Source organism: Carettochelys insculpta, chromosome 11 (assembly GCF_033958435.1).
Source record: "Carettochelys insculpta isolate YL-2023 chromosome 11, ASM3395843v1, whole genome shotgun sequence".
Lineage (NCBI taxonomy): Eukaryota > Metazoa > Chordata > Testudines > Carettochelyidae > Carettochelys > Carettochelys insculpta.
Genome location: NC_134147.1, coordinates 16,570,097 through 16,586,043, shown reverse-complemented (window position 1 = coordinate 16,586,043; position 15,947 = coordinate 16,570,097). Strand labels below are relative to the sequence as shown.

Genomic DNA, 15,947 nt, shown 5'->3' with positions numbered 1-15,947 from the left:
GCCCTGGCCTGGCGTTGAGCTGCACTTCAGATGGTGGGGCCCATGATTCTTTGCTTGACAGCCCTGCATCCCCACAAGCTGGTCCCCAAAGCCACCTCCCCACCTCCACACGGGGAGAACAGAGCTGAGCCCTACGATGGGATGCACCAGCCTGACCAAAGGCACCATCCCAACACAAGGGGCTCCCTGCCCTAGTGGGCTCCATCCATCTCCTGTCCCTCCGCCCCAGCTGAGCACCCAGCCACATCCCCACTCCCCCCCCAGCAGCGGGCAGGTGAAGAAAAGGCATTGGTTTATTCCTGGCTGCTATAAGAACTGGTTACAGGTGGACTTAAAAAAACAGACTCGCTCTCTTCTCTGATCATGTACAAAACCCAGGTCTGGCTGAGGAGGGGGCAGGGGGGCAGGACAGGGAGGAGGGGGGGCAGAGCTGTGGCTTATGGGAAATGAGGAGCAGAGACAGCAGAACTAACCCAGGGAAACAAAGACAAGTAGTAACTGCATAGGGGGGGAAGATGGAGCCCCTGCCCCCACCCCCACCCCCCCACCGCCACTAACCCTCCCCCGGCTCCTGACACAAATACTCCAGCCCTGCAGTGGGGGTGGGAGTTTGTGGAAATAAAAAAATATAAAAAGTACAAGCCCTGCCCCAGCTCCCTCCACCCCGGGCAGGGCCCTTGGGGCCCAGGGGCGGCCCCCAGGGGCAAGCGGAACCCAGGCTCTGCCGCCCAGCCTGGCGCACACACGGGCTCTGGAGCCGGGGAGATGTGGCTCTGAAATGGTGGGCCAGGCTCAGTCCTCCAGGATGATGGGTTCACTGGTGCTGGCAGGATGGGCTGGGGGCCCCGGCATCAGCGGTGCTACCATGGATCGCAGGGGCAGCACCGGCTTCACCTTGAGTGGCAAGTTGGGCCTACGGGCAGCTCGGCGCATCTCCAGGTGGGTGAGAGCCTTGCGCAGGGCCCTGCAGGAGACAGGCAGCAGGTCAGAGCGGGAGCCCCTGCGAGGGGGGACAGTCAGAGCCCCTCCACCTACCCGCAGGCAGCTGCAGGGCTGGGCAGGTGCAAGTCAGATAGGGCCTGAGCTGGGGGAGGGCAGCAAGTCAGAGCAAAGAGACCACATGCTGTGCCCTCCCCGGGTCAGAGACTAGTGGGTTGGAGTCGGGGTGAGACTGAAGTCCCCCATCTCCTCCAGTCGGCTTGGGGTGCCTCCTACCAATCCCCTCCCATTACTCAGCGTCACCTCTGCCTGCCCCCCACCTGCCATGACTCCCTACGGTGCCTGGTGGGACCTGTCCTCTGTGACCCTCTCTGCCCCCCACTCCCCAGGTACCTGGTGTCCTTAGTGGCCACGAAGACAACAGGGTTGGGGGCATCAGCTGGATTCAGCTTCTGACGCTTGACAGCTGGCTGGGCACTCGACCGCATCCCTGAGGTCATGGGCCGGCCATTGGCAGAGAATGGGACCCCGCTCCCTGCCACCTGCACCAATCACAGACCATCGCAGGCCATCAGCTGGGCCTTACCCCTTCCTCTGCATAGACCCCACCCCAGCCCCCAATCAGCTCAGAGCCCTCAGCTGAGCCCCCTCCTCTCTGCTGGGACCCACTAACCTGATTCCCAGCAGTTGCATGAGCAGCACCCCCTTGAAATGGGGCTCTGGAGGCCAGGCAGAATGCTCTGACAGCGAGCACCCCCCCAGTCACTCATGCCAGCCCTGCCCCCCACCCCACTCACGCTCTCATAGGCCCGCTTGCTCCCGATGCCAGCCAGGCCCCGGTTCTGGCTCTGGCTCATTTGGTTCCGGTTTATGGGGGTCTTGGTGCCGCGTGGCGTTTTTGGTTTCAGAGGGGCTTGCGCAGCTGGAAAAGCAGACAGCACCGTGAGCGTCCCACAGCCTAGTTCACTGACCCCTCCCCCAACTGTTGTATTAACCCACCACCATCCTCCCCAATCACAATGCCGCACTGCCCCGCCCCCCCACCGAGCTGCACGCCAACCTCCCCCTGGGCATTCACTAACGGGGGGCTTGAGGGGGGTGGTGTCCATGAGGTTCCTCCTTTATCTCCCTGACCCCGCATGAGATGGGCATCATCTGAACAGCAGTGCCTGTTGGGAGCACATCAGCATCCTGCCTGCCCTGTTCCCTCTCCACCCATCTGGAGGTAGGAAGGGCACCATGGCTGCGACCATCCCATTGTTCCCACGTGTGGCTCCCATCCTAGATGCCTGGCCGGTAATCCCACTTCCCAGGTGCCAGGAGTGGCCTGGGACACGACTGGAACATGGCACCTGGGCTCAAAGCCCAGGCTGGGACCCAGCTTCGGACAAAGGGTACTGGATTACTCCAAGGGCAGCTGCGCTGAGCTCGGGCCCAGGGAAGGTTCCTGAAATGCAGAGGAGGCAGCCTGACGCAGGGCTGTGAAAGCTGCAATACTTGGGAAGAGGGAACGCCTGCCGGAGGGATAACCATGGGGAACCAATTTAGATGGGATCTGGGAAGAGACCACTTGCACCTTTGGGAGGCCAATTAGTGCACCCAAAAGGTAACCCAGGCAAGAGAGCAGAGCCCTGGAGCTGCTTCATTCGCCCCATTCATTCAGTCTCTGAATTCAGTGGCTCTCCTAAAGTGGGTGTCAGAGATGGTCTTGCCACCCCAAGAAAAACTTATAGTGGGGTAAGCAGGCAGGACAGGGAGTTTGCTGACGTGCTTGGCTGATGGAACAGCCACCGGAAGAGCTGGTTTGCGAGTAAGATGTTGTAAAGAGCACTCGGAGGTCGCGGTGGGGCGGGCACACAAGATCTGGTCTTTATTTGGCTTTTTAACTGTTGTAGGAACAGTGGCAGGGGAGAGGGAGAAGCTACCACCTGGCTGGGCTGGATGGCTCTATCTGCTGCAAGGTGGACCTTGACCAGCAGCCAACACAACTAGGCAGTTATGTTTGCATCTGGAGGGAAAATCTGGCCATGGTTCTGGATAAGTCAGGACAAAAGGGAAGGGCTACTGTCAGCTGAGGTGACATCTGAATGAGATCCAGCAACCACAGAAATGTCTGTAAGCAGCCATCTCCCCTCGAGACGATGGTTCTCCTAGCTAAAGCTGGTCCATCCAAGTACCCCAGCCTGGCCCTGCAGCTTCTGGGACTGAGGTCTTTCGATTGGTGGAAGGACACAGATGCAGAGATTCTGTCCACCGGTTGAACAATGACAGAGTAACAAACTAGGACCATGATGTGCACATTCATTTTGTAGGGCAATACACTGACTTGAGCCAGCCCTGCGATGGGAGAAGAAACCTGGCTAACAGGATCACGTGAGAGCACTGTAAGCTTTAAGGACAGGTTCCCACCAGGTCTGATAGATTTAATTTTATGTGGGAGGCCACAGAGGTTAAACCAGGAGGACCATCAGATCATCTAATCTGACCTTCTGCATAGCAGAGACCACTCATCCCTACTCAGTTAACTTAGGCTATTGGGCTCAATAACATGGCTTAGACCAAGTATTTCAACCTTCTGGAGATTGAACCAGTATGTGCTATGGGCAGAGACTGGACAGGAGAAAAGTGCCACATTTCCTGAGGCCACTGCAATGGCTGATGATTGTTTGGGGAAATCTCTCCTCCAGAAGGTCTGCTCCTAGGAACCATCAGTAGTGTAATGATTTGCTGGAGTCCATCATAATCAAGGCAGGGGGGATTCCAGAGGTTTGGAGAACAGCAAATACCGTGCCAGTCTATAAAAAGGAGAACAAGGCCAATCCGGGGAATTACAGACCCAGTCAGTTTAATTTCAGTACCCAGAAAAATAATGGAGCAAATAATTAAGCAATTTCCAAATGCCTAGAAGATAATGAGGAGATAAGGAACAGTCAGCATAGATTTGCCAAGGACAAACTGTGGTCACACCAACCACCTGGCATGACCTCCTCATAAACGAGCCAGGGAAATACAGTCTAGCTAGAGATACTATACAGATGGGTGGAATACCTGGCTGGATAATCATTCCCACTGGGTGGGTCTCAATGGCTTAGTCAGGCTGGAAGAGCATATCAAGTGGGGTCCCATAGGAAGCAGTTCTGGGTTTAGTTCTGTTCAAAAGCTTCATCAATGGATTTAGACAATGAAAATACACTTAAAGTTTGCAGATGATCCCCAGGTGGCAGGGGCTGGAAGTACATTGGAGGATAGGGCTGACATTTAAAGTAATCTGGACAAACTGGAGAAATGGTCTGAAGTAAAGAGGATGAAATTCAATAAGGACAAATGCAAAGTACTCCACTTCAGGAGGACCAATCAGCTGCACGCGTACAAAATAGGCAATGACTGCCTCCAAAGGAGCACTGCAGAAAGGGATCTGGGTTAGAGGGGATCCCAAGCCAAATATCCTCCAACAGCATAACACAGCTGCACAAAAGGCACCCATCATTCTGAGATGTTTTAGCAGGAGCGTTATAAGCAGGACGCAAGAAGTAACTGTTCCACTCTACCCAGATAAGGCCTTGGCTGGATTGTTGTGTCCAGCTCTGGGTGACGCACCTCAGAAAACATGGACAAACTGGAGAAAATGCAGAAGAAGGCGATAAGATGATTAAAGTGATCAAATGAAAGATATTAAAGCCTAGAAAACATGACCTCTATGGGAAGACTGAGAGAACTGGGCTTGTTTAGTCTGGGGAAGAGAAGACTAGCAGGCAAGGAACATCATAACAGTTTTTGAGTACATAAAACGTTGAAAGAAAGAGAGGGATAAATTGTTCTCATTAACTCCTGAGAACAAAAATAGAAATAATGGGCTTAAATTGCATCCAGGAAGGTTTAGGTTGGACAATAGGAAAAACTTTCTAACTGTGGGGGTGGTTAAGGACTAGAACAAAATTCCCAGGGAAGCTGTGAAATCTGCATCGTTGGAGGTTTTAAGAGCAGGTTAGACACACACGTCAGGGATGGTCTAGCTACTGCAGCCCTGCCTGGACTGCAGGGATCTGGACTAGATGATCCAATGAGTCCCTTTATAATTTTATGATAAGATCAAGTTTCTTGAATAAGCTAATGACAAAGTCTAGGGAAACCACCTGACGGGGCTGTCTAGACATCCACGTTCTGTTTCTTCAGATGCCTGGCTGCTTCCATCAGGTACTTTGTGAAGACTCTTGGTTCTCTGGAGAGATGAAAAGTCGGCCCCTATTGTCAGAGGCACATCTGCAGTGAGGGAGGCAGGAATCTACCTTAAGCTTGTAATGAAAGGATGAGGGATGCCAGGGTTGCCGTCCAGGATGGCACACGTGTGCATGTTCAGTCTTCTCAAACCGGGAAGAGAACACCCTTTTCCTGATTGAAGAACCATCAGTGGCAGAAACCTCTTCCTGCTCTTAGGCAAAGCAGAGAGGCCACTTGCAACTGGTTTTCATGAGAAGGGTGCCCGGAGAGAATCAGGAAAAGCGGCAGAGACCAGAACATGGGGGCTGCCACAGCCATGGATCCAGCTGCACAGCCAAAGGAACCACAGCTGCTTGGAGAGATGTTTGTACCAGTGATCGCGTCTAGCCTCTTACAAGTATTCTACCAATAAAGGGAGCTACTTTTCTAACAGGTTAGCATCTGACTCGGTGCTTGGTAATGTGCTCTCTGTACAAGGGGCGAGGTAAAGGAATAAGCTTCTCTTGCCCAGAGGGGTCAAGCTCTCTCCTCGGGATTCAGAGTAGCCACTAGGGATCCAGAGACAAGGTAGGTGAAACAATGAGAAGTCCTGTGGCACCTTATAAACTACCAGAGTTACTGGAGCATAAGCACTTTGCAGACGCACGGGTCTTTGCCCACGAAGGCTTACGCTCCAAAAAATCTGGTAGTCTACAAGGTGCCAGAGGACTTGTTGTTTTGCGGATACAGACTGACACGGTTCCCCTCTGATACAAGAAAGGGATCAAGTTCTGAGAAGTTCTTCTCTTCTGAAAAGCTTCCTCTCTCTTTTCTCCACTGAAAAGTGGAGGGTTGGGGTGAAGGTACCAAGAAGATTCCAGAGATCTGTGGTTGGCTCCACTGTGTGCTCTCCCCAGGTGGTGTCACCATCCCCCCAGAGCAAAGGATGTTACACAGCCTGGGGGGGGGAGGGGTCTTGGGTCACTGAGCTCTGAGTTTCTAGTGTGTCACAGTCTGAGTATTCTGCTCCTGAAACAACGCTGTAGGGCCTCCAGAACAGAGGAGACCACGTCACCAGGTGAGAGAAGCCAAAGACACTGCTCCTCAGTTGCTGGATCACTCTCTCTCTCTCTCTCTCATCTATGGGATGTTTTCCCTCATCTCTGACCCTCCAAGCATCTCACAGCCAGGGGTTCTGGCTGATCTCTGAAGGGGGCCCTGCAGTCAAAGGGCAACATCCTTTGCTTGCCAGTGAGCTAGAGGGAGACACTTCCGAAGGATTTTCAGCGTGAAGCTCGGAACAGCCACTGTGGCCAGCGAGAAGAGTAAGGCAACAAGAGAAACTGAGGCTGCTGCTTATGGCCACAGCTGGGGGCACACAAGGGCTTCCGATCTCAGGCAGATGCACCGCCAAGCACTCGAAGAGCACAGACCAATAGCCTCGCTCAAGTGGGAAGCAGTGCTGTCTGGTGAGGACTGTGGAGTCTGCCCCATCCCAAGGGGAAAGAGGGTTGCTGGGAGATGCGGAGCCAGACTTCGGTCCTGCCCCTGCTGTGCCCAAAGCTCTATGCCCACAGACCTTACCCAGTTCCTTGACGATGGTGGCCAGTGGCAGCCGCACCAGGGGGTGAATCTTCAGGGGGGTCTTGGCTGCCTTGGGCAGGCGGATAGAACCTATGGAGGGAAGCAGAGAGCAGGCGTGAGACCGGGAAGCCCACGGCGTCCTCCCTCCCAGCCCTGCCCACATACATTCAGCTTTGATGGCGTTGGCATTGATGGGGGCGTAGGGACGCCGGGCAGCACGGCGTGGCTGCAGGATGTCACGGCACATGCGGCGGGCGATGCGGGTCAGCTTGGTGGTCTGCAGAAGGAAGGTCTGGCGGTTCTTGGCCAGCAGCTTGGCTCGATTGGCGCTGGTGGTGTACGGAGAGAGGCTCTGGGCTTCCGGCCTCGACATGTGGCCCCTGGAGTGTGGCTCCTGCGGTGCAGAAAGGAAGAAGGGTCGTGGCCCAGCCGAGCACAGGGAGAAGAGAGGAGCCCCAGACTCAGACAGTGACAGACCTCAATGATCTCTGCACACACCACCCCGGGCCTCCCCAGGGCAGCCTGAAGCCCTGTCCCCCTCACCCAACCCAGCCAATAACCACTCCCAGCAGGTGTTCCCACAGCACCACAGGCCCCAACCACCCACTCCTGCAGCCGTCACCGTGGGCCTGCCGCGACACACGCCCCGCCCAGGAGGCCTTACTGCGGTGCCATGCCCAGTACCGTGGCACTGCGGGCAGCTCCCTCCAGCTGCGTCGGCGTCTTCAGGCCCCCGTATTTCTTCCAGTAGATCCAGCAGGAGGCACAGAGGCGGCACTGCATGTTGGGCGGGCCCCAGGCATACCACTGTGCCGACTGGGTGGCTAAGGGCAGAGGAAGACTCCAGCGTTAGGGGGGTGGCAGTCCAGTCCGGGGATCCCTTCCCTGGGACAAGAGCCACGGCAGCCGCCAGAGCCCTGCGTCCCCAGGCCGGGCACTTCCCCCCGCGCCCCCTGGCAGCACTCACTGTGGCAGCTCTCGCAGGTCAGCCCCTTCTGGAAGCCGGCCCCGTTCATGCCAGGCTTGGAGCCCACTGAGATGATCTGGTTGGGGTTGGGTTTAGTGCTGCCAAAGGAGAAGAGAGGAGGTCACCCCCAGCTCTAGTCCCCTGCCAGGGGATGGCATGTTCCCCACGCCCCGCACTAGGTGAAGACATTGCTGACCCCAGGCCCAACTCCCACTCCTCACACGGGGCAGGGGATCACACACAAGCCATGCTGACACTGAGCAGGGGATGAAGGGGCAACCCCCCAACACCACCCCATACTCAGTGGGGGAATTACGCTCGTGCAGGGCGGATAGACGCACACCACACCGGGGAAGGGACAGGCGCAGGCACACACTAACTCAGGGGAGGGGCTGGTATGCCCTCAGCGAGCGGGGGCAGGGACACGCATGAAGAACACGGCGGAGGACGGTTGGCACATGGATGAATACACGGCAGAGGAGCAGGGGAGGCTGGTGAACCCTCACCCACCCGGCGCGGGAGGCTGCTGCTATGAACCCCTCACCCACTCATGCAGCAAGGTGGGGGTTGCTGTGCCATGGCCCCCCCCAGCGAGGGCAGGCCTGGGGCACACCCAAACTCACAGGTGCAACTGGGGGGTGGGGCTAGCACATGTGCCCACGTACACACAGCAAGCGGAGTGGCACACCCCCCACGCACACACTCATGTAGCAGGGGCAGGCTGATGCCCAGCCACACACAGCACGCTCCCGGGGTGGGGAGGGGGAGCCGACCTGCATCCAGCCAACCACACACGGACACACCCCCGGTGGGGTGTGGCACGGGCTGGCGCTGGCTCACTTCCCTCTTTCACAGGCGGGGCGTGGCCGGCTTCCTCCCCACTCCACACCCTGGGGAGGGACTGGCTGGCCCCCCCCCCCCCCCCCCCATGCCCAGCCCGCGCTCGGCTCCCCCAGTTCTGCGGGAGAACCCCCTGTTACTCACTAGGTGGGGATGTAGACCTGTTTCAGTTTGCTGTCAGCTTCAGCTGCCTTCAACCTTTTCTGCAAACAGAGACAGCGCCTAAGCGGGGGAGGGGAGGAGACGCTTCTTCTCCTGGCCCTTCCCCGCGCTCTGGGCGGACGGCCCAGACAGAGCCCTGCTTCCGGGCCCACGCTCACCTGCTGGATGTAGCGGTCGGTGGTTTTCCACATGTAGTAGAACTGCACGATGCTGGCCAGGGACTTCCAGGGCAGCTGCGGAGGCCAGAGAAGTGATCAGAAAGCCCCAGGCAGCCCACGCGCCCAGCCCCAGCACCCCTGCGCCCACCCGAGCCAATGCAGGATCAGTCCCCCCGGCTCATAGCCCGTCCCCTGGGCCCACGCCCCCAGGGCAGAGCAGTTCGGTTTGAGACAGGTCCATCACCCAGAGCCCCACTCACAAAGTCCTGCCGGATGTCATTGAAGTCCTTGCCATACTTCTCCAGGGCCTCCTCAAAGAGCATGGCCTCTGAGGCCGACCACTCCTCCATCTCGTCGCGGCACAGCACCGGGCCCCCCTGGGGCACCAGGGTCGACATGGCCTTGGCCAGGTCATAGCCGTTCCGCTGCAGCGTGTCCATGGCGTGGAACTGCGGGGAAAGCGCCCATCAGCCAGGGCTCACTTCTGGCTGCCCTCAGCACCCCAGGAGAGGCCCAGCCCCTCACCCCCTGCATGGGGGGCAGACGGAGGCCTCCAGCTTTGAGACAGGAAGCTGGAGGCAGCTTCTGCAGCCCCGTAACACCCAGCGAGTCACCTGGGGCTGCAGGGACCCCTCCAGCAGCCAGTGGGGGCAAACGCACTGTAGGACTCAGACAGGCACACGGCCTCTTCCCCACCCCCATCTCCTCCTCACCAGCGTGATGTCCCGGGAGGCGGCCGCTGCGCTCATGTGCAGACTGGGCTGCCGGATGGAGCTGCTGCAGTCCAGAGCTCGAGCAAAGGTCCCGACAGCCCTGGGAAGGGACACAGGTTAGCAGCAGCCCACAGCCCAAGGGGGCTCCACATGAACTAAGAGACCCCCCAGGGCTGGCATCTCACCGAGCCACAACCAGGAACTGGTCAATCTGCCGGTCGGTCAGCGGGTTGTCAGGGTCCCAGACCTTCATCTCCATTTTCTGCTGGTTCCGATTGTCCGACTCGCCTGTGGGGAGGGGCCGGGTCAGGAGAGGCAAAGCTGCCCCCCCGCCCCACCCCCAAGAGAGGCAGGCGAGACACACCCCTCCCCCATGCACAGGGGACAGCTCCCCCAGAGAGCGGGGCTGACCTAGCCCAGGGGGTGTCCTCCCCCTCACCTTCAGCCAGCCGGTCGGGGATCTCAGCTTGGTACTTGCACCCAACCCGGATCTCCCCCTGGTCAGCCAAAAGCGTCTTCTGGACGGGGTCAAAGACCAGCGAGTAGAAGAAGCAGTCCTAGGGGAGGGGCACAGGGGGAGGCAGGCACCTCAGCAGACTGGCTCCCCCCAGCCCTGGCCCACCGGGGGACAGCTCCTCTTCCCATCCTCCCCCCAGGGCAGCGAGCTGGGCCCTGGCGTCTCACCTGCAGCAGGGCCAGAGGGAGAGTCCTCCTTCTGCCCTGCTCCCCCTCACAAGTTCCAGGCAGCTGAGCACAGCCCCTCGACCCCTGCAGGCCCAGCCCCACGCAGGCCCAGCCCCTCACCTCCTTCTCCAGATACTGGTTGAGGATGTCAGTCTCGTTGAGCAGCGTCACACTGCATTTGCCCCTAAAGGAATCAAGCACAGACCACATCACAGGCTGGACTGGTGCCCTGGGGGCTCTCCACCTGCGGCTGGGCCCGGCCTGCCCGGGGCTCACACCCCTCCCTGAGCAGCTGGCCTGGTGCAGGGCTGCCCCCCGAGGGGACAGACTTGGGAGATGGCCCCTCCCTCAGGAGAGCCCTAGAGCTCTGCCCAACAGGGCCCCTACGCACCGTATGTGGGTGGCTGGCAACGACTCAAACTGGCGCGACAGGAAGAGCTCGCGATGCTTCAGCTGGTGCCGCTGCTGCTCTGACACCCCTGGCTGTTTTGACTCCTCCTCAAACTCACCTGTGGCAGGACGCGAGGGTCAGGGGCTCTCAGGCCCACCCATCCCTTCCCAGCAGACCGACCCACCCTCAGCATCCTGCCGCCACCACTGAGCCCCAGAGAGGCTTCAGCCCCAGGAGAACCTCCCCAGGGATCCAAGCCCCTCACTTCCACCCCAAAGACCCATTTCCAGAGACCTCCCCACCAGACAGCTCCACCGACACCCAAGTCCCCTCACTTCTCCCTGTCGGCCCCCCAGAGACCCCAGCTCCTGGGGCAGCAAGAGCAGCTCTCCCTCCTCAGCCTGTTTAAGGCTGGTGCCGTCCATCCCCAGGTACCCACCAGGACTGCTGCTCCCCTCTCCCCCGCCCGTTCACACCCCAAAGGTCTGCAGCACCTGCCGCCCTGCCCAGAACAGCCCCTCCCCCACTTACCCCTCCCTGCCCGGGGTTAACTCTCCCCTGCCCAATAACCCACAGAACACAGCACCCCCCTTCCCAGCCCCCCCGCCCAGCAGAGCACGTGGCCCGTCCCCGCTCCAGGAAGTGGCCAAGCTGCAGCCCCTGCCAAGCAGCTCATTGTTCTCCCAGCCCCACTGTTGGCGGCAGCCCAGCGAGGGGCGGGGCTCATTCCACCCCTGCTCCCGTGGTGGGAAGCCCTGTGGGGTGGGGGCAGGGCACATGGGTGCAGCCCACCCCACTCGGGCAGAGTCAAGGGCAGCTCCCACCAAACAGGCCCGGAAACCCCAAGCCCGGGCAAGCAGCCAGCACAGGCCCCAACAGGAAGAGCTCCTAGGGCCTGTTAACCCTGCACTGCCCAGGGCCTCCGTGTTGCCCCGGGTCACACGGGAGGGTATAGGCGAGCTGGGCAGCAGCCCCTCACTCCTGACTCACGGCCCCTGTCCCTCCTCCTGACCTACAGCTCTGCTGGTGCCCCTCACTCCCAGCCTGCAATCCTCTGGGCTGGGAACAACCTTGTGTCCCCACAGACACACCCCTGGCACAGGTCTGGCCCGAGGTATTTGCTGTGTTGCGCCCCAGGGCTCCTGGGCTGAAAGAACAAAGCCTCAGCACCTGCAATCCTGTCCCAGAGGCTGGGGCGCTGCCCAGGGCAGGCTGAACCAGCGTGTGCCGGGGAGGAGACGCGAGACCCCGACTGCCCTGTGTGCTGGGGGATGGTCACCCCAAAAACCACCCCCGGCCCATACTGTGAGCAGCCAGGGTCAGTGCCACCCCTTCCCAATGCCTGCAGCTGAGGGCTGGGGAAGGCGCTGGCAGCTCTCCTAGCCAGGCAAGCAGGGAGCTGCCCAGGGAGGGGCAGGCAGGGCCTTTCACCTACTAGCCTCAGGCAACAGCAACTCTGCCAACATGTCAGCCCCACGTCTCAGGGACGGGTCCACAAGCTGCTCCCCCCATCAGCCCCAAAGCCCACATGCCTCACTGCCACCACATCCTCCCCCGCAAGACAGACCCACTGCACCCAACAACCCCTCCCCCCAGCTCACTGCCTGCGACCCCACACCCACTGCTCCCCAACACCCCAGGACGCTCCAGGCCCCGACTACTCCACCCTTACAGACAGACGCGCCCCCGTTAGCCTGAGACAGACCCATGCGCCCCCCAGGACCTCCACCCTGCTGCCGGCAGAGCCGCAGGGATGGCCCCAGCACTCACGGGCATTGCTGTCAGCCAGGCTGTTGAGGCTGCTGGAGATGTCCCGGCGCCGGAAGAGACACACCACCTTGGCCTCCACGTTGCCATTGGCTGTCTGGGGATGAAAGCAGGGTGACACCTGAAGCAGGGGCTGGCACAGCTGGATTCCCGGGAGCCCCTCATTACCACCTCCACAGTCCAGCCTCAGCGCTCGGTACAGCCCCAGCAGGGGCATAAATGCAGCCTCCAGAGGAGCCCAGTTCCCTCCTGTACTTCACCACGGCAGGGTCAGAGCAGTTGCAACGCCCCAGGAGGAGCTTTCAGCCTGGCCAATGGATTCCTCCTCTACAGGGGGATCTGGCTGCCAATTGCAAAGGTTGTTGGCAGGGGCCCTGGCTACAGGTCCCCACCCTCTGGGGTGGGTGGGGCGTGGACAGGGGACACCTGGCCCAAGCCCAGTAGAGGGGGCCAGTTCTGCGGTGTGGCTGTCTAGCTCTGGTCCCACTGCCCGAGAGAGGCGGGGCTCTGGTGTGTGACTGGCCGCTGAAGAAAGGGAGGTGGCGTAGGTGCAGGCTGTGCTTCTGTGGCCCCAGGGAGTACGCGCAGGGGATGGGGAGAATCTCTGGCTGTGGTCTCATGGTCCCTCACCTTGTTGAGCTCCTCAATACGCCGGACAAGGTAGGGGTTACTGGAAGAATTCTCAAAATAGACGTAATCTGCAGAGAGACCGGAGACCGAAGCTGTCAGGGGGAAAGCCAGGAAACAGGCAGGCACCCAGGAAGGCCAGGCTGAATCTTCAGAGGCCTCATGAGGACACATCACCCCCTCAGTCTCCGCCCCAGTGCCACCGGCTCCCAAAGTGGCATTCATCTCCTCCCCTCATCTAGGCTGCCCCAGCCCTCTCATTCTCCCCTGCCAAGCATCCTGCATACCCATGGGCCTTCCTGCCCCGAACCTGGACCAAGCCCTGATCAGCAGGGGGTTCGTCTCCCAATCTCCATCTCCCAGGCAGCAGGTACCCACCTCCCTGTCACCGTCACACTCCTCTCTCCGACAGCCACTTGTCCACAGGGGTAACATTGCCAGGTTGCAGCCAAGCCAAGGCCCTACCCTGCCCCCACTAGCACCCAGACCCCTCCAGCTCCCAGTCACAGCCAGCAGCCCAAACACCAGCTTGGACAGGGTCCAGTCTAACATTGGCAGTGTCAGTGGCTGAAGAGAGGTTACCACCTGGGGCAGCAAGAGCTAGACGGGGCAGCATTTACCAGGCTGGGGAGAAACCTTAGCCATGTGCCCAGGCAGAACAGGCTGCTCCTGGTGTGGGCACGGCACTGCCAGTATAAGAGGAGATAATCCCCCACCCTCCAACATAACACATATGGAAGTATGAGCTGGGATCCCCTCCCGGGACACACTCCAGAGGCAGTGTGAGCAGAGGGCCTCAGAAACTAGAGCCACCATGAAGGAGACCCTGAGAAAAACCCCATCCTGCTGATGGGGGCCAAGATGCCAGCTCCCTTCCCCAAAAGTGCCACTCTCCAGGTGCAGCACCAAATGCCCACGGGCTTCTCACCATGTGCTCGAATGCGCAGCCAGGGCATGGGAAGTGGGGAGCACCCCTGCCCCAGCATCCTAAGTCAGATCTCCCAATACTGGTGCCCTCCAACCAGACTCCACACAAGCCACCCCCAGCCGCTCTAAAATGTCACGTCCCACCACTGCCTCCCACTCCCCAACTGTTCCTCACACACCACCCCAACAGGCACCCAAAATACCCTACACGTAACCCACCCATCCCTGACATCCCCCAACCAGACACCCACTATAGCTCACAATCCCTCCACACTCAAGACATCACCCTGCCCCCCAGCCCCCCAACCTAACCACAACCAGATTCCCCCCAAGTACCTCACACTCCACTTATGCCCCACAAGCAAACTACCGACAAACACAAACACCTCACTGACCCCTACAGCCAAACCGACCACCCTAGAAGTTGGGTCCTCCATCAGGTACCACTGTGGGCCCTGCACCCGAGAAATACCCTCACCCCATGTAACCAGACTTGCCGCCCCCAAAGGACTCTGTCCACACCATCTACCTCCTCCCCACATAACCAACCCACCAGCCAGAGCCCTCAAGTGCCCAGGCCCCACCAACCTTTAACACTGCTCACACTATACCACCAGATTCCCCTGCCTCCCCAGAACTAGCCCACTACCCCTTACTACCATTGTCCCCACAACCTGACCCCAACTTCCCCAGGCCCTCCAGAGCTGCCCCATCTCACCACCCCAGAGCCCCCCACCAACAACCCTCCCAACCCCCGCGTAACAAGTCCACTGCTCCCTGCCACCCCCCACCCTGGCATGCAGCATGTGGTGGGAGAACAGCCTCTTCTTCTAGGGAACTAAGGGGCATCAACCCCTGCATGGACCATAACACGCGCCCCCAGTCCCCAATCCTGAAGTGACCAAGACACATCACCCTGTCTGGTCCCACTTCCCTCCACGCTCACCCTCTGCCCCAGCCACTGCCCCACAGCACCACTCCCCTCGGCGTCCCCGACACGAGCCCTGCCCCACTCACCCCCACAGCCAGCCCCTAACTCCCCAGCGCCATCTGGCCCCGCACTGCCCTCCCACCACTGACTCCCCCCGCCCCCAGCTTGGTCCGGTCCGGTCCGGTCCGGTCCGGCACTGCTCCTCCCCCCCGGAGCGGTCCAGTCCGGTCCAACACTGCCCCTCCCCCCCCGGCTCGGTCCGGTCCGGTCCAACACTGCCCCTCCCCCCCGGCGCGGTCCGGTCCGGTCCAACACTGCCCCTCCCCCACCGGCTCGGTCCGGTCCGGTCCAACACTGCCCCTCCCCCACCGGCTCGGTCCGGTCCAACCCAACACTGCCCCTCCCCCACCGGCTCGGTCCGGTCCAACCCAACACTGCCCCTCCCCCACCGGCTCGGTCCGGTCCAACACTGCCCCTCCCCCCGCCCGGCTCAGTACGGCCTGGCCCCGCACTGACCCTCCCCCCAACCCAGCTCTGCCCAGTTCAGTCCCGGTCCGGCCCCAGACTCACCCCCCACCCGGTACATATTGGCCGCCATGGCCCCGCCGCGCGATGGTGGGGGAGGTGCCTCCGTGCGGCTCCGCTCGAGCCCGCGCTAACCCCGCTCCCGGGCGCTCTTCATCTCCTCCCGCTCCGCCGCCGCCGCCTCCTGCTCTTCTCCTCCTCCTCACGCAAGGCCGGGACCAGGAGGCGTCGGGCGGCTCCGGCCGCTCTTCGGGAGTTTCCGGGAAAGGATCGGCAAAATCCGGAAATATCCGAGGCGGCTTCGGCCTAGCCCAGCGTGAGATCGGATTTTTCCGGTGCTGTTCGTATATTTCCGGAATTGGGGGCGAAGCTTCGGGCAGCGTCGACGACAGCCCCCGGCGATCGAGTCCTTCCGGACAATGACTCTAAATGTCCGGGGCCGGCCAGAACTTCGGGCTTTGCCGGCGATCTTCGGCTAAATCCGGAGACTGCAGCATTCGGCTATTTCCGGACAAACTGCCCCGCTCGGGCCTTT

The 15,947-nt window shown here is 60.2% G+C and overlaps 1 protein-coding gene across 1 annotated transcript; it reads right to left on the bottom strand.

Annotated features, from left to right (window-relative positions):
• Window positions 1-79: 79 nt before the first annotated feature.
• MTA2 (metastasis associated 1 family member 2) lies at window positions 80-15,664 on the bottom strand. Its single transcript, XM_075004816.1, has 18 exons — window positions 15,458-15,664; window positions 13,033-13,100; window positions 12,406-12,499; window positions 10,636-10,753; window positions 10,365-10,428; window positions 10,000-10,117; window positions 9,746-9,848; window positions 9,561-9,660; window positions 9,108-9,296; window positions 8,848-8,922; window positions 8,672-8,730; window positions 7,688-7,785; window positions 7,405-7,544; window positions 6,886-7,114; window positions 6,721-6,810; window positions 1,737-1,861; window positions 1,333-1,481; window positions 80-964 (listed from the first exon to the last, which is right to left on the bottom strand). Exons 1-18 carry the CDS (start codon window positions 15,483-15,485, stop codon window positions 793-795), a joined length of 2,019 nt encoding a protein of 672 aa, XP_074860917.1. The 5' UTR covers window positions 15,486-15,664; the 3' UTR covers window positions 80-792.
• Between the last annotated feature and the right edge of the window lie 283 nt (window positions 15,665-15,947).

Coding starts and splice junctions, on each gene's coding strand:
- MTA2 (XM_075004816.1), bottom strand. CDS start 15,485: ATGGCGGCCAATATGTACCGGGTGGGGG. Junction 10,429..10,635: donor TTGCCAGCCACCCACATACG/GTGCGTAGGGGC, acceptor TGATTCCTTTAG/GGGCAAATGCAGTGTGACGC. Junction 9,297..9,560: donor CCTCCCGGGACATCACGCTG/GTGAGGAGGAGA, acceptor CTTTCCCCGCAG/TTCCACGCCATGGACACGCT.